Source organism: Spermophilus citellus, assembly GCF_964194105.1.
Source record: "Spermophilus citellus genome assembly, chromosome: 17".
In the NCBI taxonomy this organism is placed as follows: Eukaryota; Metazoa; Chordata; class Mammalia; order Rodentia; family Sciuridae; genus Spermophilus; species Spermophilus citellus.
Genome location: NC_138199.1, coordinates 77,567,442 through 77,593,133, shown reverse-complemented (window position 1 = coordinate 77,593,133; position 25,692 = coordinate 77,567,442). Strand labels below are relative to the sequence as shown.

Genomic DNA, 25,692 nt, shown 5'->3' with positions numbered 1-25,692 from the left:
CCCCCTACCCTTACCCTGGACAGATCAGGTTCTTAAAACTTGGGTTTTGTTTTTTGTTTATCTTTTAAAGAACTAGGTTAAAAAAATATTTTGGGATGGTTTGATTTAGAAAAGCAGGTTTTGGTGGACTGTTTTAATTTCACCCCTTGTTAACTCTACAGAAATACAGGCATGTGGACAATATCATGTTTGAGAATCATACCGTTGCTGACCGCTTTCTTGACTTCTGGAGGAAGACCGGGAACCAGCACTTCGGGTACTTGTATGGACGGTACACGGAGCACAAGGATATTCCCCTGGGCATCAGGGCTGAGGTGGCTGCAATTTATGAACCTCCTCAGGTACAGTGTGCAGGGTCTCAGTCCCTGAAGGCCATGGGCTTATGTCTGAGTGCTGTGCGGATGACACTTTGCAGAGGTGGCGACTTTCCCCATGTGCCTTGTTACTGGTACGCCCTGCCTCTTCACATGCATGCATGCATGCTTGCTTCACTTTCTGAGTTACTGGAGAGAAAGACTATACCCCAGGTACCTTGTGTTTCTTCGGCCATGGGTGCTCTCTGATGCAGTGAGTTGGTAGCAACTGAAGCAGGTGGAAACAATCACAGGCTTGACCCGCAACGCGTTGTAGGTGTGCAGTTGCTGTAGCTCTTCTATCTTGTTCTGTTTCACCCCTGTTCAGGTGGCCATCCTCTGAGTGATAGGCCAGTTTCAGAGTGACCAAAATAACTGAAAACTTACCACCAAGATAGGGCTACAAAGGGTTTGAGATTTTATTAAACAAAATTTGCAGGGCTGGGAGGTTGGGGCTCAGTGGCAGAGCGCTTGCCTAGCATGCATGAGGCACTGAGTTCAATCCTCAGCACCACATAAAAATAAAATAAAGGTATTGTGCCCACCTGTAACTAAAAAAAAAAAAATGTTAAAAAACAAACAACAAAAGTTGGAAATAAAAACATTTGCACAGTTACAAAGTCAGCTTTACAAAATGGTATATTCCCCTTTATCTGGTTCTCTGCCTCCTTTTGGTCTGACTTCTAAAGTTTGACCTTTTTTTTTTTTTCCCGTTGTACTGGGCATTGAACCCAGAGGTGCTCTACCACTGAGCTGCATCTCTAACCTATTTTCTTCTTAGACAGAGCCTCGCTAGGTTGTTCAGGCAACTTGCCATTGTCCATCTTACCATTGTCCTGCCTCAGCCTCCTGAGTCTATGACTATAGACATATGTACCCTACACCCGGCTGAATTTGACTTTTTCATGTAAGCAGGTGCACAGGTATGCAGGCTTGTGCTGTGCCCCTTGGTTTCTCTGTGTGCCCTGTCTGCTGCCTGCTGTTTTCACCTCACTCCTTGTCAGCCTACCTTCTGAGCCTCCTAACCCAGGGCAGATGCCTGGCAGTCATTGCTGGGATGCATGTTTCAAGGTCTGCAGATGGGACCTGGAACTGCAGAGAGTGTATTTCCTGTGGTGCGTGTCTGCTGTGCTGTAATCCAGACTGACCCTTTGACTTGGGGTCATCCCCGGCATGCTTGCGTGTCCCTATGCTGATCCAGGGGTGAATGCATCTTACAGCTGCAGTCTTGTCTGTCAGCAGAACCCATCTCGGGCAGAGCTGCTTTATTCTTTATAACTTTATTCTCCAGTGAAGGGATCTCTCAGACAGCATGGACAGCTTTCCTGTATCCTGAACACACCTGATTCAGGACTTGGTGGCACTCCCAGCATTCAGGCCACACCAGGTTTCAGCACACCACAGCCTCAGGACAGAAGGGGAATGGGCTTTGTTCTTCAGTGCTATACATCTCCAGGGAGGAGACAAGCATGCCTGTGACCTCAAAGGTGGATACGAATGGGGGTGCTGCTCTTTCAGCCTGTCCTCTGACTCCATCTTCTCCTTGTGATTCCCAATAGATTGGCACACAGAACAGCCTGGAGCTCCTTGAGGACCCGAAAGCTGAGGTGGTTGATGAGATCGCTGCCAAACTGGGCCTAAGGAAGGTATAGGACCTTCTGTCAACCAGGTGGCCTTTGGGGGAGCCTGTGCCCTCTGCTGGGGAATCTAGGTGGGTGGGGTGGCCAGGCCAGATCTGGGATGCACTGTCCTCACCTGTACAAGGTCAGGTGCAGGCTTGACCCATTTGGAAGCTTGCTTGTGTTCCTTGGATGCTGATAGCTTTTGTGATCATCTCACTTAGAGTGAAGTAGGGACATTCCCTTGTGCCTAAAAGTGTGACCGCAGCACAGAAGCCATCTTCAGCTCTGTCAGCCACACTACCTGGGGGCCACTGCTTGGGAGCTGCATAGCTGTACTGCGTGTGCCTCTGAGGGGTGCCTGCCCCTCTTGGTGTGGCTGTCCTTGTCCTTGCACTTCTTGTCCATTAGCAGACTTCCTGCCTGTGATTCCGGCACCTGATTCTGGAGTCTACTTATTTTCCAGGACAATTAGAGGGCAGGACGGGACTTTTCTTCCAGAGTCTGTTGATTTGGTTTGGCTTACACTCCTGATAAAGTTCCCAGGAAAGTGGGGTTTGCAGACACACTGGGCAGTGCATTTGAGGTCATCTTGGAAGTTCAGTCTTAGTAGCCATGTCAGGGTTATGCTTTATCCCTAGTCAGTTTGGACAGTGAGAAATAATCTGGATTATTTTATCGTTCTACAGATACGTGGGAAGTCTGGAAATGTAATTTAAAGCCTAGGAAAATTACAAGGTCACAGGGCACTTAGGTCCTACAGCTTCCAATGGGAGACAGTTTCTTTTTTTTTTTTTTAGTATTTATTTTTTAGTTGTATTTGGACGTAATACCTTAATTTTATTTATTTTTATGTGGTGCTGAGGATCGAACCCAGGACCCCGCATGTGCTATGCACACGCTGTACCACTGAGCCACAACCCCAGCCCAGGAGACAGTTTCTTAATGTAGTGTTAGGGTCTGGTTCAAATTCTGGAAATTTCTTTTATTCAGAAGAGAAACTGGACCTTTATTTTGTTTATTTATTTTGTTTATTTATTTATTTTCATGTGGTGCTGAGGATTGAACCCAGTGCCTCACATGTGCTGGGCAAGCGTTCTACCACTGAGCCCCAACCCTAGTCCCCCAGCAGAACCTTTTTAACACACAAAGAATTGAAGTCTTCATTTGCCCAACCAGTTTCTGCTGAGTGGGTTGTGGAAGCTGTGGTGTGGCCTTGGTAGCTTGGTTGGGGAGCCCTTCACAGAGTTGGCCCCGGGTGGGGGAAGTAAGGCTCCTGACCGGAGACCTCTTGTGTTTGTTGGGCGGGGCCAGGAGTCTTCTTTGTCTGTGACATAGACCTTCTAAGACACTTTGCTGTTTTGTTAAGGTTGGCTGGATATTCACAGACCTCGTCTCAGAAGATACCCGAAAGGGTACAGTCCGATACAGTCGGAATAAGGTGAGGAGACTGGGATGTTGGCTAGCCTCACCGCCCTGTACAGGCAGTGCTGACTCACAGTGCTGACTCACATTTTGGGGTCTCTGAACAGTGCCTGTGAGCTTCTAAGTCAAGCAGTTTTCAAGATAACCTTGATAAGTCAAGGCCAGGTCTGTGGGCTCTGCCTGTAGAGCCAAACCCACTCCCTGTGCAGACCTCTCTGGGTGGGTCCTAGTGCTTCAGGCTTTTCTGGTAGTTTTGAAGGAGCCACAGTGGCCAGAAATCCTGGGGGTGTGTTGTGGTTTTGGAGATGCTTAGTTTTTGGCATCTGTTATTCTCTAAAGAAGAGACGGTCCCTTTTGACGTGATGCTGTAAGGTCTGGCATGCTGCTCCTCTCATTTTAGGACACTTACTTCCTGAGCTCAGAAGAGTGCATCACTGCAGGAGACTTCCAGAATAAACACCCCAACGCCTGCCGGCTGTCTCCTGATGGGCACTTCGGGTCCAAGTTTGTGACTGCAGTGGCCACAGGTGTGAATGGGACAGAGTAATGTTGTCAGTGCTACTGCCCTGGTAATGCATTTTGACCTTCTCTCCAGCTGCTTTTTATCCCTAACTTAGTTGTCACAGGGTTCTGAATAGATTTGAGGGGCATAGATTCCTCCTGTTGTTTCATGGTAACAATTCTGAACTAGCAGCAGCATCTGCAGAACTGACAAAAGCCCTGGAACCACAGCACAGCTTTCCTCCTGTCCAGTGCTCTCCTTACAAGTCCAGGTTTACTTTTGTTTGTTTTTGCAATGCTGGGGGTGACCCCAGACCTTGCATGTGCTAGGTAAGTGCTCTGCCACTGTGCTATATCACCAGACTCTTTTATTTCATTTCAAGATAGGGTCTCACAGTTTCTAGGCCCAGCCTTGTGAGTCACTGGTGTTACTGGCGTGCACTACTGTGCCTTGCTTTTGGTCTGAGTTAAGCCTACTGTTGATCCTGTGGAGACCTGCTCTCTGCCCTCAAAGAGGTGTGATAATCCAGTTTTTTTAGTAACTACCCTTTTCCTGGTTCTATAGAAGCACCCCCATGTCAGACACCCAGCCTGTATGACATGTAGGGAAGGAACTAGTCTGGTTTCCATTACCGTGGACCTTTGGTAGGAAGATTGCGCGCTGCCAGAATTTTGTCGTTTTGCATCACTGGGTGGAGCCCTGATTTCGCACATGGTAGGCAAGTGCTTCATGGCTGACCTGAACCTCAGCTTATCACTGACAGAATTTTTAAGCTTTGCTATATGTTAGCAAGCTGCAGGTCCTTGATTTAAGGTCCTTTTTTAAAAAAGTGAACAAGGAGTAAGCAACACTGGCAGTAATGCCACATTATGTGGGGCACTGTGGTGCATGCCCGTAAATCAGCAATTTGGGAATTTGAGGCAGGCTGGGAGATTGCAAGTTTGAGGCCAGCTTCAGGAACTTACTGAGACTCTCTCTCAAAATAAAAAATAAAAAAGGCTGGGGATGTGGCTCAGTGGTTAAGCACCTCTGGGCTCAATTCCCAGAACACACACAGAAAAGTCCCACACCTGAATTTTTTTATAAGTTTTTGCTGTGGTCAAGTGCTGAAGGGAAGGATTGAGATTTTTGGCTGGGATTGAAGGAGATGGAAGGCCCACAGGGAGTCCTTTCTCATGGCAGGGGCTCTGGTAACTGCTGAGCAGAAAGTGAAGGCGTGGCCAGATTTTTTTTTTTTTTTTGATACTAGGCATTGCGCTCAGGGGTGCTTAACCACTGAGCCATATCCCCAGCCCTTTAATGTATTTTTTTAAAAAATATTTATTTTTTAGTTTTAGTTGGTTGAATACCTTTATTTATTTATTTATTTTTATGCGGTAATGAGGATCGAATCCAGGTCCTCGCATGTGCTAGGCGAGCACTCTACTGCTGAGCCACAACCCCAGCCCCTAATGTATTTTATTTAGAGACAGGGTCTCACTGAGTTGCTGAGACTGGCTTTGGACTCGCAATCCTGCCTCAGTCTCCTGAGCCGCTGAGATTACAGGTGTGCATCACTGCGCCCAGCAGCAACTGGTACTTTCTTAAAATTATGGGGTCTGCCACCTTCAATTATAGAGGGACACCTCTTGTTTGGAGTTTGGAAACCATGACATTTTTGCTTTAGGAGTTGGCACTTACAGAAAGTACTGGAACCATGAGGCAGTGACCATATCAGTTACAGTGAACTCCACAGGCAGCATCCTTTTGCATCTGGGTGTTGCATCATCCCTTTGGGGCTCTGGTGTCCCCCTCTCTCCAGAGGGGTGTGGCTGTCTGTGGCACTGCAGATCTTCTCCTAAAGTGTGCTCCTTACCTTGCTTTGGGGTCTCTTGGCCAGAGGGCAAGTGGGGACCCTGTGGAGCTGCTGGAAAATGCACCCTTGCTAGACAGCTGGGCGAGAGCCTCCCAGAAGCTGAGCCCCTGTGGCACAGGGCTGGTGTTCCTGCAGCTGGAGCGCAGGCCCCCTTGACTCTGCCTGCTCTTCCTCCCGTCCCCTTCAGTTGTACACAGCCTCTGGTGGACTGGCAGTGTGCTCAGTGAACCCCAGGAGTATGTGGAAAGTGCCTAATTGGAGCCCAAATCTGAGTTTCAAACTGAGTTCATCATTTAGCACATACTTGGCTCCTGGGCTGTGAAGATTATGGACTCTGGTTTCAGAAAGCAAAAATGCACCTGAAGTTCAAGAGCAGCTCATGTCCTTCTACCTCTGCCCCTTTTCTGGCCCTGTGGTCCGTCCCGCCTGGGATGCAGGCAAGGACAGCCAGCCTCCTGACCTGCAGACATGGAGGGACATGCACGTGGTGCTGCTATGTGGGGAAGGGTGGTTTGTCGTCCTTTCTGGGAAATGGCCTTTGGATGCCACTCATGGACTGATTCTGCTTTTTATTTTTTTATTTTATTTTATTTTATTTTTTTTTTTGAGAATTTTTAATATTTATTTTTTAGTTCTCGGCGGACACAACATCTTTGTTGGTATGTGGTGCTGAGGCTTGAACCCGAGCCGCACGCATGCCAGGCGAGCGCGCTACCGCTTGAGCCACGTCCCCAGCCCCTGCTTTTTAAATAGGCATTTGAGTTTTACAAATTCAGCTTTCCATTTTTCTCCTTCTCAAAAGGACAGGTTTTTTTTTTTTTTCCTTTAATTACCTACCACATGTGGACGATTGTAAAAAACAATGTGGGTCCACAGTGGCGCATAAGGTGGCTCCTCAACATTCCTCATCCCTCGCCTCTACGCTTCCTGAACCAGTACTTTGTCTTTGTACAACCAGACACACTGTAGAACTGAGCCTGTGTGCTGCTGAGGTGTTAGGGAATGAGAGAAAGTTCTAGACTCAGTGGGGCCTTTGGAGACTCAGCATTTCACTACCAGATCTGGTTGGCCTGCTGGGTGTGAAGGTGAACAGACAGCAGCCTGCCTTGTCCGCTTGCTGGGGGCTGGCTCTGCCCGTGCCTTCCACCTTTTCCAATTGCCTGGTCATCAGGTCTCGTTTCTGATACATGTTTGAAAGCTAGATGGACTGAATTTCTGTTCTCTCATCAGTAAATTACTCTTCTTTGTTAAATTGAAATAGAGATACTGAGAGATTTGTATTCTTCAGAATTTTTTTTTTAAGAGAGAGAGAGAGAATGAATTTTAATATTTATTTTTTAGTTTTCGGCGGACACAACATCTTTCTTTGTATGTGGTGCTGAGGATCGAAACTAGGCCGCACGCATGCCAGGCAAGCGCGCTACCGTATGAGCCACATCCCCAGCCCCATAGCCCTGATTCTTGGAGCACATCTGGTGTCAGAGGTCTGCCCCAGGCCCAGCTCTTCATTGCCTTGCCCACCCCCGGACTTTAAAGATCTGGGTTAGCTGGCCGGGTTCTTTCTTCTTACCGGCTGTTTGTGCTCCATGTTTCTAACTTTAAGGTTCTGTGGAGTGGAGCTTGGGAGGGAGGGAAAGAGGGAAACATTGGAGGGTAGTGCAGGAGCCACGAGTGTAGGGCCCTTATGTCCACCATGCCTCCTCACATGAAAGGCAGTGCTTAGGACATTAACCTTGTGTTGCCGTGCAGGTCTCTGTAAGGCAGAGACTGCTGCATGTGCAGCATGGGTGCAGGGTTGTTCTGAAGGCTGGTTCTGTGTTGTTTCTACACCTGGTACCCTGCCCACCCCAGGTGAGTTCATCTCCTGCCCAGTCCCTTCATTCCGGCACTGAAGCATGTGGAATGCAGAGCTATGTTCATTAATCCCACTGTTGATAAAAACCAAGAGCCTGCGTGCTTGATAACACTAAGCACAACTTTGGGGGTGGCTACTGGGGATCATTAACATTCAGTGCCTGGATTTCTGACGGACTGACAGGTGTGGTAGTGCCTGTGAGGCTGGGCAGCTGTGGAGGAATGTGCTGAGTCTTGTGCGTCAGCCACCGCCAAGTTTCCTGGAACAGACTCCCTAGCATCTGCTTCCTGTGGGTCGGCAGAGAGCAGGCATGGACTAATTCTGGATCTCCTTTAGAAGATTCTCTTTGAAGCTCTGTCTCTTGCAGGTGGTCCCGACAACCAGGTCCACTTTGAGGGGTATCAGGTATCCAATCAGTGCATGGCCCTAGTCCGCGATGAATGTCTGCTGCCGTGCAAGGATGCCCCTGAGCTCGGCTACGCCAAGGAGTCCAGTAGTGAGCAGTACGTGCCTGATGTTTTCTATAAGGTAAGATGCAGTAGTACAAAAGGAATTTGTGCACACAGGGCTCTGAGCCTGCCTGGACTCTGCTCATCTTGTAGCCTTCTGATGGTATCTGTCACTGGTCAGCCGTGATGGCCTGGAGTTCCACTTGTGGATTGAGGCTTCTGTTGCATTTCTGGGGGTTGTTTTTAGCTACTCAGGCTTGGTGAGGCATTTAATTTGGAGTGGAACCACACAACACCAAACCAGACTGTGGCAGCTGGGGTGTCAGTGTTTAGCCATGAGAAGGTGGTGAAAGAAGCTTTGGGTCTCTTTCTGCCCTCTGGAGACTTCCATCATGTGCACCTTGGCTACTTCAAATCCCACAGTGCATGCTGGTCATCTTCTTTCAGTCTCTTCTCTGATTCATTTTGGACAGTTGGTGTTGTTTTCAGATTCATGAATCTCTACTTCTGCAATGTCTGATCTGCTGTTGCCATGTATAGGGTGGTTTCACTGCTGGAGGTTTCCCTTGACTGTCTCTCTCTCTTTTTTTGGTACTAGGATTGAACCCAGGGATGCTTCACCACTGAGCCATAACCCCAGCCCACCCGCAGCCCTTTTGATAATTTATGTTGAGACAGGGACTCAATGAGTTGCTTAGGGCCTCGCTAAGTTGTTGAGGCTGTCCTTGAACTAGCCATCCTCCTGCCTCAGGCTCCTGAGCTGCTGGGATTGCAGGTATGCGCCATAGTGCCTGGCTTCCCTTGCTGTTTTTGATGTTTCCCTATTACCACTTCCTCTGAACACACAGATGCCATTGTGACGACTGTTCCGGCATCCTAATCTACCACTGCTGTTGCCTGTCACTTTGGAGCAGCTCCACTGCCCTTTCTCCTAGGCAGTTGCTGCTCTCGGGCTTGCCGCGGCTCTCCGTGTTCAGTCTCTGGTTGTGTGCTCTGTGGGCCACTCTGCCTTCTTTGTGGGGGTATTCATTGTCCTTATGTATGAAGGAGCCAGAGATTCCAGGGCCTCTTCCTGCAGCTGGGGCTCTGCTCTGCACTATGGAGAAGTAGGTGGTAGCTGTCATCTCTATTCCCATGACAGTCTGACTTGACTGTTTTTTGTTTTTTGGTTAAAGCCACCAATTTTTTTTTTTTAATTGGTGCTTCATAGTTATAAAAAATGTTGGGGTTCATTTTGCCATAATTATACCAGTATGGAATGTAATCTGCTCTAATCCAGTCCCCCAGTGCTTCCCCTTCCCTCCCTCCTCCCTCCCCCTGTTCTCTTACCTCCACTCTACTTGTCTGTCTTCTTTATGTTTATAGTTTTTCTTTAAATCAGTGCGGTGCAGATATGCATAAAGGTGAAATTCATTGTGGTGTGTTCAGATACACACACAGGATGGTTTGGTTGATTGCATTCCTTCCTTTTCCCATCCCTCCTTTCTCCTCCTCAATCCCCTTTCTGTACTCCACGTATCTCTTCTTTTTTCTCATGGGATGCCCCTGCCTTTCCCCCTTATTTTGGAATAGCTTCTGCTTATGAGAGAAAGTCTTGGATCCTTCACTGTGTATCTGGCTCAGTTCACTTAGCATGATGCTCTCCAGAGACTTGGTTTTGGTGAGGCCCAGTTGCCCTGCCATCAGAAGTGGAGCCCTAAGGTTTCCACTTAGAGGCATACAGGTTCTCAGGTGACTTGTAAGGTGCCAGCCCACCTTAAGGCTTTATCTCCTTGGCCTGAAGAGGCTGTTGGAGGTGCAGTCTGTCCTTTAGAAGCCTGAGGTTTGTCTGGGCGCAGAGGTGCACACCTGTAATCCCAGTGGCTCAGGAGGCAGGAGGATTGCAAGTTCAAAGCAAGCCTCAGCAATTTAGTAAGGTCCTAAGCAACTTAGTGAGACCCTGTCTCAAAAATAAAAAAATAAAGAATTGGAAAAAAAAAAAACTGTTGAGAATGTAGTTCAATGGCTAAATACCCCTGTTCAATCCCTGGTACCCCCCCCCCAAAAAAAAAAAAAGAAAGAAAAAGTGAAAGTTTGGGTTTGGCTCCTGCTTCATGAAGCCAAAATGGTGAGCATCCTGCCCTGTGCACCCTAAGATTTTGCTGACATCTCAGAGAATGGCGGCATGATTGAAACCCCTGTCTTTGACCTTTTCACAATAGCCCTATGCAGCAGCCACAATGTCTGCATTTCCTGAGGTGGCCGCGCCAAGAGTGGGGAGAGGGCTTCTGTCTCCTTGCCATCGGCCCCTCCTGGTGGTGGTTCCTCATCTGCTGTGTCTCCACGCAGGCTGTTGCCTTGAGGAACCCTGCTCACAAGGAAAGCCCCTTCAGTGCCTCTCTCTAGTTCCTAGCTGTGTCTGAGGAAAATCCCTCTGTGAGCATGCTCTCCTCTCTGCCATCATTCATTTCCACAAGTCACATGGGCGGGGTTCCAGACCCTGTTTGTCGCCCAGTTTTCCTAACCAAGCGCCAGTGCCATGCTGTCTTATCACAGTGACTCTGGCTGTTTTGCATACCCGGCTCCCTGCTTCCCCCCTCTGCTACTCCAGGGGCTTGATTCTCCTCACCCCAGTGTTTCAGAGCCAGCCTTCCAGGTTGCTCCAGAAGGGACGTCCTCCTCCAAGCCTTGCTGGGCCTCCCAGGGCCTTCTCTGCCTCCAACCCTCTCAGATGCTGCACTGGTGCTCTCCAGTGTCTCCGAGGCTGCAGGGTCTCTCTGAGGAGGCTGTGATCCTTGTCGTTCCGGATCCTTCCCAGGTGGTGGGAGGCAGGCAGCTTTGCTTTGCAGCTTTGCCTTTGGTGGTGCAGCCATGCCATTCATGTGCTGCAGCCTTGTTTCTCCCTGTCTCTTCTCTTTGGCTTATCTGCTCCCTGTGATTCCCCACACAGTGTCAAAAGCAGTTGCTGCCAGCTTTTTATCTTAAAGACTACTTTTTTTTTTTATGTGGCGTTGAGGATCGAACCCAGCGCCCATGCATGCCAGGTGAACGCACTACCGCTTGAGCCACATCCCCAGCCCCAAAGAACTACTTTTTAGGGTTTTGTCTTTTAACTGAGTTTGCTCTGGGGCTATTTTTTTTTTTTTTTAGTTTTAGTTTTAGTTTTAGGTGGTCACAATATTTTTATTTTATTTTTTAAGTGGTGCTGAGAATCAAACCCAGTTTCTCACGCATGCTAGGTGAGCGCACTACAACTTGAGCCTGGGGCTGTTTTTTTTTTTTTTAATACCTTTTCATCAGGTTGGAAATCTGCTCCCCCACCCCCAGTATTGGGAATTGAACCCAGTGCTTTACCACTGAGCTGCATCTCTAGTCTTTCTATTTTTTATTTTGAAACAGGGTCTCACTAAATTGTTGAGGCTGACCTCAAACTTGCAATCATCCTGCCTCAGCTTCCTGAGAAGCTAGGCAAATGCAGTCCTCCTGAGTCACACCAGCCCTCATTGTGCATTTCTTGCACTTAAGAATTGAGCTCTCGGGGCTGGGGATGTGGCTCAAGCGGTAGCGCGCTTGCCTGGCATGTGTGCAGCCCGGGTTCCATCCTTAGCACCACATACGAACAAAGATGTTGTGTTCGCTGAAAACTAAAAAATAAATATTAAAATTCTCTCTCTCTCTCTTCTCTCTCTCTCTCTCTTTAAAAAAAAAAAAAAAGAATTGAGCTCTCTTTTTGTCTTGAAATGTGGTATTCTCTTAGTCACCCTGCTGCTTTCATAGAGTGCTTATCTGCCTACTCGTGAGAGCAGACAAAAAGGGAATCCCAAATTTTTTATAGTCCTTTAGGGTTTGGAACACTCATTCATCAGGGAATATCAGTCTGAGCAATGAGAATTATGAATTATAAAAATAGACATTTTTAAGTAAGTCTTCTAGTCCTCCTGTGGACTTTGCAATTGGCTTTAAAATGTGTGTTGTAAGCGAGACCTGCACAACTGGATACAGCTGAACATTTAGTAACAAGGGGACATTGGTGCATAGTGCATGCGTGGCAGAGTCTTGTGCGGCACTGGAGGCCTGAGATGTGGCTGCAACTCCTGGTGTGAGTTAAAATGAGCCGGTAGAGTATAATCCCATTTTACCTTTTTTTTTTTTTTTTAAAGAGAGAGAGAGAGAGAGAGAATTTTAATATTTATTTTTTAGTTTTTGGTGGACACAACATCTTTGTATGTGGTGCTGAGGATTGAACCCGGGCCGCACGCATGCCAGGTGAGCAGTAGCTTGAGCCACATCCCCAGCCCCAACCATTTTTTTTTTTCTTTTTTGCAGTGCCGGGAATGGTGGTACCCAGGGCCTCTTGCATGCTAAGCAAATGGTTTACTGCTGAGCTACACACCAGCCTCCAGTTTTCCTTGTTTTGGAAGATGTGTGGGGATTTATATATGTGTGCACACACTTTTCTACATGGTGTCACACCAGGTGGAAGTGGGGGTATTTGTGTGCACCTCTGTCCTCTGCAGCCACTGAAACAGGAAGAGGAGAGGTGGGACCCAGAGCTGATGCTGAAGGAGGACTTTGAAGGCCTAGGGGTGCAGCACCCCATGTGTGCTCTTTGAAAATAGGTGTGCACGAGGCTGTATGTAGACATGGCTTTCCCTGAGGACTGAGGGCTGCTGCCACTCAGCTCTGACACTCAGGCTGTGGCTTCCCTGTGTTCCATTCTTCCTTTCCTCCCCATGGGAGTTCTTGTCATTGGAAACTGGCTGCACACATTCATTATGGACACTTGTTCCTCTGCAGAAAAGTAGAACATATTTTTAGCACAGTCTCTCATTTCTTTTTGTGTCCTTAAATTAAAAAGAAAAAGAAAAAAATTGTAGTTGTGTAGGATAAATGAATACATTTATTAGTAAATTCAGAATGCATTTAATTAGTGGAGTATTGATGGCTACTTGAATTATTTCTGGTTATTGTTACTAAGTGGCCAGTCTCACACCCTGATGCACATGTCCTCAAAGCATAATTCCTGGGTACTAGGCGTCTTGAGTTTTTTATTTTTGTATTTTTGTTTTGTTTTTGCAGTACTGAGGATTGAACCCAGGGTCACCCAACCCTGAACTATATCCACAGTCATTTTCATTTTCTGTTTTTTTTTAAATATTTTTTTAGTTGTAGATGGCCACAATATATTTATTTATTTTTTATGTGGTGCTAGATAGAACCCATTGCCTCACACCTGCGAGGCAGGCACTCTACCATTGAGCCTCAGCCCCAGCCCTTCATTTTCTATCTTGAGGCAGTCTCAAATAAGTCACTGAGGCTGGCCTTGAACTTGAAGTCCTCCTGGTTCAGCTTTCTGAGTAGTTGGGATTACAGGTGTGCACCACTGTGCCTGCCTAGAGGTTTCTGAGTTTTGATAGATGTTCTGCCTTGCCTTTGAAAAGGTCATACTGGGACTGGGGATTTAGCTCAGTGGTAGAGTGCCTACCTCACATGTGTGAGGCACTGGGTTCGATCCTCTGCACCACATAAAAATAAATAAGGATACTGTGTAGTCATCTACAACTAAAAAAAGTCATACTAGCTTTTTCTTTCTTCTTTTTTTTTTTTTTTTTTTTGTACCAGGTATTGAACTCAGGGGCACTCGATCACTGAGCCACATCCCCAGCCCTATTTTGTATTTTATTTAAAGACAGGGTCTCACTGAGTTGTTTAGTGTCTCACCATTGCTGAGGCTGGCTTTGAACTCACAATCCTCCTGTCTCAGCCTCCTGAGCCACTGGGATTACAGATGTGTGTCACTGTACCCTGCTTCTTCGTTTTTTAAAATTTTTTTTAGTTTTAGTATTTCTTTTTGTAATTAGGGAAAAAAAAGAAGAACTCTTAGATCCCAGTTCTAAGTACACACATAGGTGTGTTATATGCCTGTAATAGCAGCTGCTCTGGTGACACATGAGCTGGATGGTTGCAGCAGATGGTCCTTTTAGGCAGGACACCTGGCCTCAAGAATTGCTTAGATCAGGAGGGGGGTTATTGCTCCACATACCCACCTTGAGGACTTTGGCTGCAGGGCCTCACGCAGGCCCCAGGCTGGTATGGGGGTGGTTTTCTTGGTGTGGCTGAGACTTCTTTCCTGTTTGTTTGCCAAGTGCAAACAAAACCCACCCCAGTTTTAGACCAGGTATGAAGTATTTGACTGTTTCCTGCCTTTCTCTGTAAAGATGAGCTGTTAGATCCCTAGACCACACAACCTGCTGCTTCATGCAGCTGCTCACTAAGGGAAGACTTGATTCAGTGCCTCTTATTTTGCATTATGTTCTAATCCTAAAATTGCAGGTGTAATGCACAAAGGTTCATCTTTTCCTTTTGAATGCTCAGCTGCTCTGCTTCCAGGACCAGTGTCTTGAGGTACTTTATAGGCACACCCATCCTGCCACTCCTTGCTGTGTTAGCAGCCCATCCCTGGTGGAAGGCAGTAGCCTGAGGGCAGTGCTGGGGCTCTGGTGGCATGGTGCTGGAGAATTGCCCCCACCAAAACTGTTGACTGGAGACCACATGTGGTGCGGCAACCTGGCCCCGTGTTCTCTGCACAGGAGCCCACCTTGCACCTGCGTGTCTCCAGTGGTCTTAGAGCTGGAGCTACCTAGGGTGTGGCAGGTCTGGCGGTCCTCCTGCGCCTCTGCTCCAGGAGTGTTCTTTCCAGGCACTGTGTGGTGTGTGTGTGCGCACGCGCGCGGGCGTGCATTGGACATACTACACAAGAGATGGCTCAGGCTCTGGAGCTTTGTTCTGACTCCTCGAGATGTAAGAGTGTGCCCTCCACCTACATCTGTACTAGTGGCTTGGGCAGTGCCTCATGTCCTGCTGGCTTCACTGGGAGGTCATTCTGCCTTCCTGCGATCATTTCCATGGGAGGCTTTCCCTAAGCATGGTGGAGACAAGAAGAGGCCATTTCCCATGGCCCTCCTGCCCCTGCTAGGTCTGGAGCAGAGGTGCCCTAGGCCCCTAGGCCACTAGGGCAGGGGTCACTTGTTGGTGAACTTGTAGGAACCATCCAAGAACAAGTGACAATGATTCACCCTTGAAAGGGGACTGGCTTTCAGTTCTGTTGTGACATGGTAATTTTGTTGACTTCTTTTAAAAAGGTCCATTTTCTTTTCCTTTAAGCAATCATCTGGCTTTGGTGAAAACAAGCTGGCCGACCCAAGAGATGGGTGGTGTCTAGCCCAAGGATCTGCCTGCAGCTTGGCAGATCCACACAGCGTCTTCCCCAGGTTGCCACTCTTCACTGTGGCCCCCAGTGTGCTGAGAGACTTCAGAGGCACAGCCCCTGCTTGGGTGCAGATGTTGTCCCTGGGGCTGTCAATGCTGACTGTGAGCAGCTGAACTGGATTCCTTTCCTTCCCTCACCCTAGAGAGTTCCCTGGAGCTGGGGTGTTAGTCTGCTGCTGTTCAGCTCCATGGACCATGGTGAAGGTTGGCCTCTCCCTCGGGCCTGTGTCACCAATAGCACTCCGTAGCACAGACGCACATTACTGCAGAAGACCACCTGGGTCTGTGAATAGGGAATACCCAGGAAGTACTGTGCACTGTTTGGGGAGCCTCAGAGCCAGTGAGAATAGACAGGACTCCTGGCACTGGGAAGACTGCTATAGTAGAGAGCAGCAGCCTTCAACCGAAGTGGGCAGGCTGACAGGTCAGGCGTGCGATCAGGGTGGAGTTCAGTAGGGTGGATGAAGTGTCAGTTGAATCAGCCTTGTGGGTCAGGACTATCATTCCAGACAGGCGGCAGCCCGTTCCCAGCGTGCAGAGTATGAGTGAGGAGCAGATGTTGCTGGTACAAATGCGGGGGAAGGGGTGCATGTAACATCACGAGCCACTGTGAGTGGGATGTGCAGGACACAGCACCCAGGCCTGGACTACAAAAGGTCCTTCCAGGAGACAAGGCGTAGTAGCAGTAGTGACAGGAGGCAGGCCAGGCTTCCAGTAGTGCAGGTGGGGCAGTGATTCAAGTCTGGGTAGATCTAGAGGCTGGGTAGGATCTCCTGAGGCTTAATGTGCAGGTTGAGTCAGAACAGAGACAGGAGGGCTCTGAGGTGTTTGGGACAAGCAGCTGGAAGACAACCTGCCCTCAGGTGGCTTTAGTGGTGTGCAGCTGCTGAGTGTATTGCTCAGGAGAGGGGGCCACCAAAGCTGTGCACTTGGAGGCAGGCTGCTGAGTTGGTGCTCAAGGCCAGTGGTGCAATTGTGGTTGTCAGAGAAAGTGAAGGTAGGGTGGGCTGCAGAGAAGGGGAGGGGAGCTCGCTGTATGGGAAGGGAGAGTGGGGCGAATAGCCAGGAGGATGGAGGAGTTGGGAAAAGGGCTGTACTGTTGTGGTTGCATTCAGCAACATAGGGCTGTTGCCTCCAGGAGCAGCTCTGAGCTGGGTCAGAGGCAGGTTGGGGCTTGCTCTGTTGGCACAAAGTAAAATTAAGCAAGGTGGAACAGCACATAACATCAGTGGCGAATGGAATCCAGCTTTCCTGCTTGGGGTTTTTTGTGTTCATACTGATGCTCTTGCCCCAGAGAGAGGGGCGAGTAGATATAGAGAGGAAGGAGTGTGCAGGATGGCACTACTCACAAGCTCTGGAGCACGTGTGGACAGGTGGGGGTGGGAGAGGAGGCAGGTGTGGGCTGGGAGTTGGTGGAAGAGGATATGGTGCAGGATGCTTGGAGGTTCTGCTGGCTCACGGGTGGTGAGAGTGAGCCTCAGATAGAGGCTTGTAGACCAAGAACCTGCCCATGGAACATCGAGGTGGAGGGAGGAGCTGGCAGCAGAAGACATGTGGTCTTGGATTCAGACTCAAGTGCATCAGTCAGCACCAGTCTTAAAAGTGAACATGAGGAACACTTCTGTTTACATCAGCTTGTTATGAAAAGTAAGGGTTGGAGCCCCAGAAGACGGCCTGGAGCACCCCTCTCCTGCCCTCAGGTGGTCATCACTTGCTGCCTACCCCTGTATTTGTGGCCTAGGTTCCACATGGGCCAGGCTAATGGGGGACAGAATGTGTGCCAGTCAAGTCAGAGTACAGGTGGTAGTGGGCACAGCAGGCAAGGAAGCTGGGAAAGAGGGTGGGGGGTGAGTTCTGGAGCATTCCTTCTGGATGTAATGTGAGGAGTGGTCTGAAGAAGGTGGTGATCGTTCAGGCATCAATGCTGTGGCCTGAGTCAGGAGGGGTAGGAGGTTAGAGGGGTGGGATGGGTGGAACCCACATCCAGTTAGAAGATGCACTGGACAGGTGCTGACGTCTTCTGGATGCAAGGTGGAGTTGGGTCATGATGGAAAGGCTCCTGCTCCCTTGTTCCTATGACCTTCAGGGATGCAGAGGTTGGCAGGGGTGCAGGAGCATTCTGGTGAGCGTTTCTGAGTGAACAGGTGGATTGTGGTGTCCACAGAGCACAGAACTGGGTCTGTGGGAGGAAGGTGAGTCCAAGTGACAGCATTAGTGACAGGGTGGTAGTCCATGGGCAATTGTCACTGAGACCTGGAAGTTTAGGCAAGAGATGTGGGTCAGTGATGCCAGTCTCATGGCTGTCTTCATAAAATGTCCAGATCAAAGGCTGGAATCTTTGAGGTGAAGGAGACAGCATGTCAGCCACCTCTGAGAATGCTGCCCAGCAAGGGCCAGCCACAGAAGGGCCAAAGGTGATTTCCCAGTAGGAGGGGACAGTGGTAAGGTCAGGAGCCCTGAAAGCTGTGCTGACCAGCAGCTTGGGCAAGGACCACGCTGTGCTGAAGTTCCATGTGTTATGGGAGGACATTGTTCTTTCTATGAAAGGGGATGTCCTCAGGCTGGCAGCAGCTTCTCAGCAGGATGCAGGTTGATGTAGCATCTGCTGGGAACAGTGTCTGATGAACTGTCCTAAACTTATTATTTGTATGTGCTCCTAACTTCTTGGGACAAATTCCTGGAGCTGATGTTACTTTGTCAGATGCCACCATTTATTAAAACGGTTCTGTGCGGTTCTGTGCATTCTCTTGAGATTTCCTTCAGGAAGGTAGCGCTTTACCTGTTCTGGCCGGGCTGCCTGTCAGGCAAGGCCTTGCACATTAGCTTGTAGTCTCTGCTGGCTTACTCTCAGGGAGTCCAGTGTTCGCCAGCTGTCTTCATTGTGAGCCTCCTCTTCCTGTGCTAGGTACTTTTAAGATGATTCATCATTTTTTGCATTAATTTGTGAGGTCTCTGTGTATTGACTGTCATATGTCACAAACACATGCCAGGTTTTTATGTTCTTCATATTTTATATTTAGAGGAGCTGAAATATTGTTTGACTTCAAAAATACCTTAATCTTTTCATCGTCATTTTTGCCTTGGAACTGGGTAGTAATCCCTGTTGCTTGAGAGACTGAGACAGGAGGATCACAAATTCATGGCCGGTCTAGGCAACTTAGTGAGACTGTGTCTCAAAATTTAGAAATAAATAAATAATAATAGCTGGGAATGTGGCTTGGTGGTAGAGCACCCCTGGGTCCAATCCTCAGCACCATAAGTTAATTTAAAAAACAACAACAACAACAACAAAAAACAGGAGCTAGGGCTGTAGCTCTGTGTGTTTATGTACAACTAAATAAATATTTTTAAAAAAAACCACACCTCTGCCTGTGTTTTCATACATTCAAAGTAATTTGTCACCTAAAAGTTCTGTCTTTATTCATGTATTCTTTTAGTGCTGCTATGGTTTGATTTTATTTCAAGACCACTTATGTTGTTTGTTGCAAGGGGGGAGTCTAGTTTTCCATTTCTCCAGATATTTGTGCACCTAACCCTGGCCCATAGCACCCAAGTCTCCCTAGGTTTTGACAGTGGTGTAGTTGTGGTCTAGGAGGAGGCTTTTGTGGTCCCTGATATCTCTTCTTTCTTTCCCCCTCCATGCCATTGGAAGTGGCATGAGTGCTGTTAGTGCTAGAGCCTGAGGCTTCAGATCCACATGGGCAGGAGTCAGGTCTGAGTGTGCCTGCCCTTAAAGCACCAGAGTTGGGTGAGGAACGGAGAGGGGTGTGGCTGAGAGGCCTGGCTATCAGTGTGAATGAACTTGCTCTGGAGCTTTCCTCTTGCTTTGCTGGCTGCCAGGTCTTGGGTATGACTAGCCCCTCGATCCTCAGGATTTGCTAGACACAGTGGCCGTGCCTGTGATGCCTGCAGTTGTGAGGGCCAGGTGGGCCTGTGCACATGGCATCTGGAGCAGGCATGGTGAGTGCCTGAGAAACTCCAGCTGTTGCTTCCATGTGACTCTGACACCTGTGCTGAGAACTTCCAGGTCAAGGGCTGATTCCACTTGTCCCCTTCTGCCTTGTTCTTAGCAGAGAAGCCTCACACTGGGGGCTTTGCCATATCCTCTAAGGGGAGGCCCACAAAGCCCAGGTGCCTTGGGCTCACGCAGCCCTGCTTCCAGACATGGTGTGAGGCTGGTGGTGAAGCAGCAAGGAGCCACGATTTCTGACTTGCCTCGTGTCTTGCTCCAGGTGGAATCGGAACTACTGACACTTTGGCAGCTCCTAGACTCAGAATCAAGATGGCTTCCTCCTCATATGTTTCCTGACATTTGCTAATGCCATAAAAAGTGATTGCCATCAAGAATGGTGTGTAGGGCTAGTGATTGTCTGGAAGAAACATTTAAGTGAAGACTTGGGGAAGATAGAAGTTACCTGTTTTTCCCCAGGGAAGAAAGGGAGATAGATACAGTACCTTTATTTTCTTAGGGGGAAAAAGGTACAGTTGGGTAGTTAAATTTGAATGAGAATTAGCGTGACACACAAAAAAAGAGAGGGCATTTAACAAGAGCATTCCCTAGAGGGGAGATTCAAGTGAACAGGTGCTGCAAAAATGTTTCTGCATATTATCATTTAATTAGATTTGAAGATTAATTCCAAATGGACTAATTATGTGTGAGTTGTTCAGATTATTTCTTGTAGGGGCAAGCATGTATTTTTGGAAATCGTAATTTAGTTTGATTGGACTTGATTCCTGCCTCTGCATGGGCATAGGATCCCGCTCCTCAGGCCCACACTTTTGGGGCCTGTCATAGCGGTAGGCTGCCTCAACTGCACAGCTGCCATGTGGGGAGGGGCAAGGGGTCCTTCCCCAGGTTGGTGGGTGCACAGTCACTTCAGCTTCAGGGGACTCGCAGAACACAGCCCGTGTTTGCAGGAAGGTGGCATTTGTCAGGGTAGGGAACAGCCTACTCAGAAAGTGCGGAATGGAGTTGGGCTAATGCTTCCTCAGTAGCGGACTGGTTAGAAGTGTTTGGCCCCTTGCTCTGGAGGGGAAGGGCAAGTCCTTCAGCGGCAAACAAGGAACGGGGTCATTTGGGCAGTGACATCCTGTTAGGGAGATGAGCTTGGTTTGACTGAAGAACAGCTTGTGATGATTGTCTAAAGACAGCACAGTTCTCCATGTCCCCAGAACGTGCACATGTGCTAGTAGTGACTTCACAGCATACCTTGGGGACATATCACCACTTGAGGATGCACCTTGGCAATCAGTTCATGTCTGAGAGCCTCCATAGATGTAGACTTTTATGTAAATCCCACGATTGAAATTTATGGATGTATAATTTATATATGGCTCAACGAGTGATTTGCATAACATTAAGTGATGATTTAGAATGAAAATATGATCCTCTTATAAAATCTATAATAGAAAGCATGGGGAATGTACTTGGAGAGCTCTGTTGGAGCTCAGCATGTCTGACATAAATCATATCTAGTTGTCATCTTATGATTAATGAACATATGCTGGCCATTTTTCCCCATAATTAAACTTTATGTCCCGCTCATCTGACAAAGCAAAACACCTACTTTGACAGGTAGGTGGCGGGGGTCTTCCACATCTGCATATTCTGTGTATATGTCCTCATTTGTGCATGCTTATGTTTTATTAATGTGTGGGTACTCAGTTTCCACAGATTCTGGTTTCCAGAGGCATGAGTAAAAATTTTGAGTTGGCCTTCAGATTGTGTGACTGTGGTTTAGAGGGTGGAATGCACAGGTCAGCCTGCTGCCACCATCTCTCAGCTGGGCCTAGTGCTAGGCTGAGCCCTGCAGAGGGAGTGGGCCACGTGCTCTCCTGTGGAGGTGCCTGTGGCCAGAAGCGTAGCTGACCTCAGGTCCTGGCAAAGAGCACTCTATCTCAGTGCCAGGAGCAGCGGCAGCCACGGCATGACTGTTTGCCATCTGCTTTTCATGCACTTCAGCAAGAGTCAGGTGGTTTAAACGGTGAGAGACGTCTTTGAAGGAGCACTGTCGCTGTCACCTTCACTCAGCAGCCATGCACCTTTGACTGTTGCAGGACATCGACAAGTTTGGCAATGAGATCACCCAGCTGGCCCGCCCCCTGCCTGTGGAGTATCTGATCATAGACGTAAGTCCTCCCCACTGGTCCTGCACGGTGACCCTGCTGGCGCCCAGGAGGTCAGGACTCTGGGGAAGGGGAGGGCCCAGCCACACGCTGTGCCCTGTAGTGCTGGGGATGTCTGTTCTATCCTTGAGCCCCCAGGGTTCCTTGGACATTCACAATTTTAAGGACTTTTTTTGTTGTTGTTTCTGGTTTTTTATGTCCTTGAAAACAACCTAGTTAACTTTCTGGGTACCATAGTTCAAAGGACCTCCCACCCCCTACCCCAGGCCCAGGGTCCACTAAAAGGCCTAGTCCAGTATCGCCACAGATGCTGCATGGCTGGTGGTTGCCTGCTCTGCAACATGTGCAGATACTGCCCTGGTGGGAACACACTGCCACAGGCACAGTGCCCTGGGGGCTGACCGTTCCAAGCCTTTTTTGTTTTTGTCTTAATTTTTATTAGTTATTGATGGACCTATTTATTTGTTATTATTTATTTGTTTACATGTCGTGCTGAGAATTGAACCCAGTGCAAGCGCTCCGCCACTGAGCCATGACCCCAGCCCCTCCAAACTGGTTTTACGAACACCTGTGACTGAATGTTCTTGAGCAGAGAGGGTCATAATGGTTTCCTGGGAGGAATTGCAGAAGCCAAGGGAGGCTGGCTCTACTGCATCTTCCCGGAGCCCCTCCTTCTCTCTGGAGGCATCACGTGGTCACAGAGATGGCTTTGCCATCAGCCATAGGGCAGCAAGTGCCACAGAGCAAAGCCCATGTTTGAGCACCTGGCTGCCTGCCAGAGCTCTGTCTGGGGGGATGGTGTGGGGGGCTATGCTGCTGCCGTACCAGGATCTGTGCGGGCTGCATTGGATTTGGGATGGGCATGTGAGTCAGGCAGTAAAACAACATTGCCTTTGAAGCAGAGGGTCCCCTGAGCCAAACCCATTGATGCTCCATTCCATTGACAGCTCTCGAGAACATATTTATTACTCAGGCCATAAAGGCATCTGTTTTTTAGACTACCTGGGGTATAATTAAGATGAAAACAGATTGATGGCACATACTATTAGGAGGAGTTGGCATGATTTAGTACTTCTTCCTAAGGCTTTCTCCCTTGCCACACCTCTCCACCCTGCTTTCCTTTCACATAGGAAGTTAAAGACTTGCCAGTGTGTTCTCTTCTAGCACCACTTAGTTGCTGTGGAGCATGCTGCCCTGTGACCTCCAAGTCCTCTGTCCCTGGGGAAATGAGACTTGGAATCCCTTGAGAACTGGTGCCCATAAAAGTACATGTGGCTCCTGGGCAGGTCCGTAGGCCCTGGATTCTGTTCTTGAACCCAAGCAAGGGGCAGCTGTTGCAGGCAGGGAAAGTGAGAGCCAGCACTTTCTGGGCCTCTGTGCAGGTATCAGACATTGTCCAATTGATGACTCCACAACCGTCTGGGAAGGTAGAGGGCTTTAGCACAGGACAGGGTGGGATGTGGGATGGTCACACAGGGCTGAGTAGACTTTGGTCCTGTCACTGTGCAAGGGCCACTCACAAGGCTGGCACCTAGCCTCTCTTGATGTACTAGTTTATTCAGTGGCGGGTGCTCTTCAGTCCCTCTCCACTCTTGCTGCTGCCTTCCCAAAAGGAGGGACCCGAGTGGTCCAGGCTATTGTCTCGCAGCGTGGACGCTGCCCACTCTTAGAGCTGATTGCAGCTAGGGCTGAGTGCTCCTCCCCTCATCTCTGCCTCCCAGAGGAGCACGTGTCACTGTGGCCCAGCACTGCGCCTTGGGCCCCTGCTGCACAAGCTTGTCTGCAAGGACCGGCCAGCTTGGGTTAGGGCACTACCAGTGGCTCAGCCTACCTTCCAGAGTGCGGATGCTGGTACAGCCACACCAGAAACAGCTCCCTGCCTTTGCTGATGCCAGAAAACAGAAGAGAGCAATGGTTTTATTCTGTAGAAGTAGTCTTCCAGGAGCCAGAATAGCTACCCTGGATCTGGAAGGTGTTGGCCCAGTGCTGCTAGAGTCACGTGCAGAGGGAACTGCATCAGCCAGAGGAGGGTTATTACTCACACTGGATGCTCTCCCAGGGAGGGCATTTGCTAGGGGGAGTGACGCCTATGTCCACCTCAGCTTCTGCACAGTCACCACTGTACCTGGCTTCTACTGATTCAGATGCCCTCTGCTATTCCTAAGGGATGTCAGAACCAAATGGAAGACTTGGCTTACCTTTAGTGGAAGCTCTCCACTCCAGCCAGCTCATCTCCAAGGGAGAGGGGGGCTGTGATTCTCACCTGCCTGGAAAGCCCATGGGCTCTTTAGGCTGGCTTCCCAGTGGGCTGTTATCAGGAGGTCATTTTCTCAGTCCCAGCACTGGTTGACCCAACACAAGCCTCCAGGTCCGGTAAGTTTGCAACTCCTGAGACAGCCTTCTGCCCTCTCTCTGCTGAGTTCTGTTACCCTGGACCAGGGCAGAGCATGCATAGCAGCAGGAGTCTGACCAGTCTTGGTGCAGCAGTTAGGTGTCTGTGCCGCAGAGACAGGCACCGCCCAGATGTGTGCACTTTAAACGTGTGCTTCTCTTGATTCCCCAGTGCCAGTTTTCAGATTTCCCAAGAAGCACTGATGCCAACAGTGAACTTTCCCTCGGTACGAAGCTTGCAGGACTCTGGGGAGCAGTGTGTGGGACGTGCTAAGGGCTGGGACTGGTTGGAGGTTCGCACCATCTTTAGCACAGTTCATCACAGTTTGTGTTTTTGTTCATTAGATCACAACAACCTTCCCCAAGGATCCAGTTTACACTTTTTCTATTTCACAAAATCCATTTCCTATTGAAAACCGGGATGTGCTGGGTGAGACACAGGTAAGCTCATTGTCTCAGAAGCTGCATTTAGTGACCCGTTTGTCCAGCAACAGTCTTGCTTTACTGGAGTGTGCTGTGCTTGCAGCTTCTTCCTGTGTCCTGTATCAGGCCCTGTGGAGGGCACAGAGGTCAGGGCGCTCGCTCTAGCAAGGTGCCTTGAATCCTGGGCCTACGGACTTGCCAGGAACACCTTCTCAGTCTTGTCACTTTGTGTCCTCTGCTAACGGCTTCCTCTGGTTTGTGGGTTACAGAGCCAAACAGTGGAAGTGGTCTGCTTCCCTGCTGATCTGTCTGCCCCCAGCCCCCACACATTCCTCAGGCTCCGTCAGGGCTGGGTGGGTCGCACTGGGGCCTGGCATGTTGCTTGTGTCATGCTGGCCCTCTGCTCCCGCCACCTGCACAGTCTGAGTACTCACAGTTATTCTTGCACAGGGGGAGTATCTGTACCAAAGTTTTCTTTTAATGTGGCTTCTTTGGCAAAGCTGCTTCTGATACTGTGGTTGATTATTGTCCATCTGCCCCAGGAACGGACATGGGATGCATATCAGGGCGCAGAGCTGGTTTCCGGGCTGTCTTCTCAGGCTCCCATTCTCTGTCCTGCTGCCCTCCTCATTTCTCTTCCTTACTCTGCTGGTCCAGCTTAGGGGTGCCGCCAGACAGAAAGGGCCATATGGTCTCCTGCCTACCCCAGTGGGCCTTCCCTCAGCCCTCTTTCACCCTGAGGTAGAGGGATGGATTCCATCTGTCCATCTGTGTGTCCTTGCTTGGACAGTCTACATACCTCCTCACACCACGGACAGTCAGGTGTGCCAAGAGCTTCCCCTGGGCAGGAGGGTCAGGTGCTCACCTGCAGCTGTCTGTGTCCCTTTGTGCCCTCTCGGTAGTTCTGGAAGAGAGGTGGGATGTCTCAGTGTGTGCGGGGGTGGGCTGGTTCCTCCCAGCTCTGGCTGTGAGGACTGTCATGAGATCCCTGCATTTTCCCTTCTCTCCATCACTCTCGGTCTAGGACTTCCACAGTCTGGCCACCTATTTGTCCCAGAATACTTCATCTGTGTTCTTGGACACCATCTCGGATTTCCACCTGCTGCTGTTTCTGGTCACCAATGAAGTCATGCCTCTACAGGTAGGGTTTACTCAAGAGACGTCCCTCATCCCACTTTCCTTCCTCAAGCCAGAGAGTGGGGGATTTGGGGCAAAGCTTGATGTGCAGGGTCATCTCCCCCTGGGAATTTTGTTGGCTGTGACCACTTGGAGAGCAAGGTGAATATGTTCTGTCCTCTGGCCTACCGTCCTGGGGGTACCATGGTTGAGGCAGCCCTCAGTCCCGTAGCTTTAGAATCTCAGCCTGCTCGTTACGAATCCCTCCCTGCCTCCTGAGTCAATGCCGGCTTGTTGCCTTGGCCCAGAAGGCTGGCCAGCTCCCAAGCC

The 25,692-nt window shown here is 49.2% G+C and overlaps 1 protein-coding gene across 2 annotated transcripts in view; it reads left to right on the top strand.

Moving 5' to 3' along the window:
* NPLOC4 (NPL4 homolog, ubiquitin recognition factor) overlaps nt 1–25,692 on the top strand; it is a 48,095-nt gene that overhangs the window by 17,910 nt on the left and 4,493 nt on the right. For both annotated transcript variants that reach the window (XM_081272186.1, XM_081272187.1), the window contains 8 exons: nt 162–341; nt 1,913–1,999; nt 3,342–3,413; nt 3,798–3,924; nt 7,977–8,137; nt 21,364–21,435; nt 24,169–24,264; nt 25,271–25,387. In XM_081272186.1, coding sequence (XP_081128312.1) covers nt 162–341; nt 1,913–1,999; nt 3,342–3,413; nt 3,798–3,924; nt 7,977–8,137; nt 21,364–21,435; nt 24,169–24,264; nt 25,271–25,387 — 912 coding nt within the window. The remainder of the gene's footprint in view (nt 1–161; nt 342–1,912; nt 2,000–3,341; nt 3,414–3,797; nt 3,925–7,976; nt 8,138–21,363; nt 21,436–24,168; nt 24,265–25,270; nt 25,388–25,692) is intronic.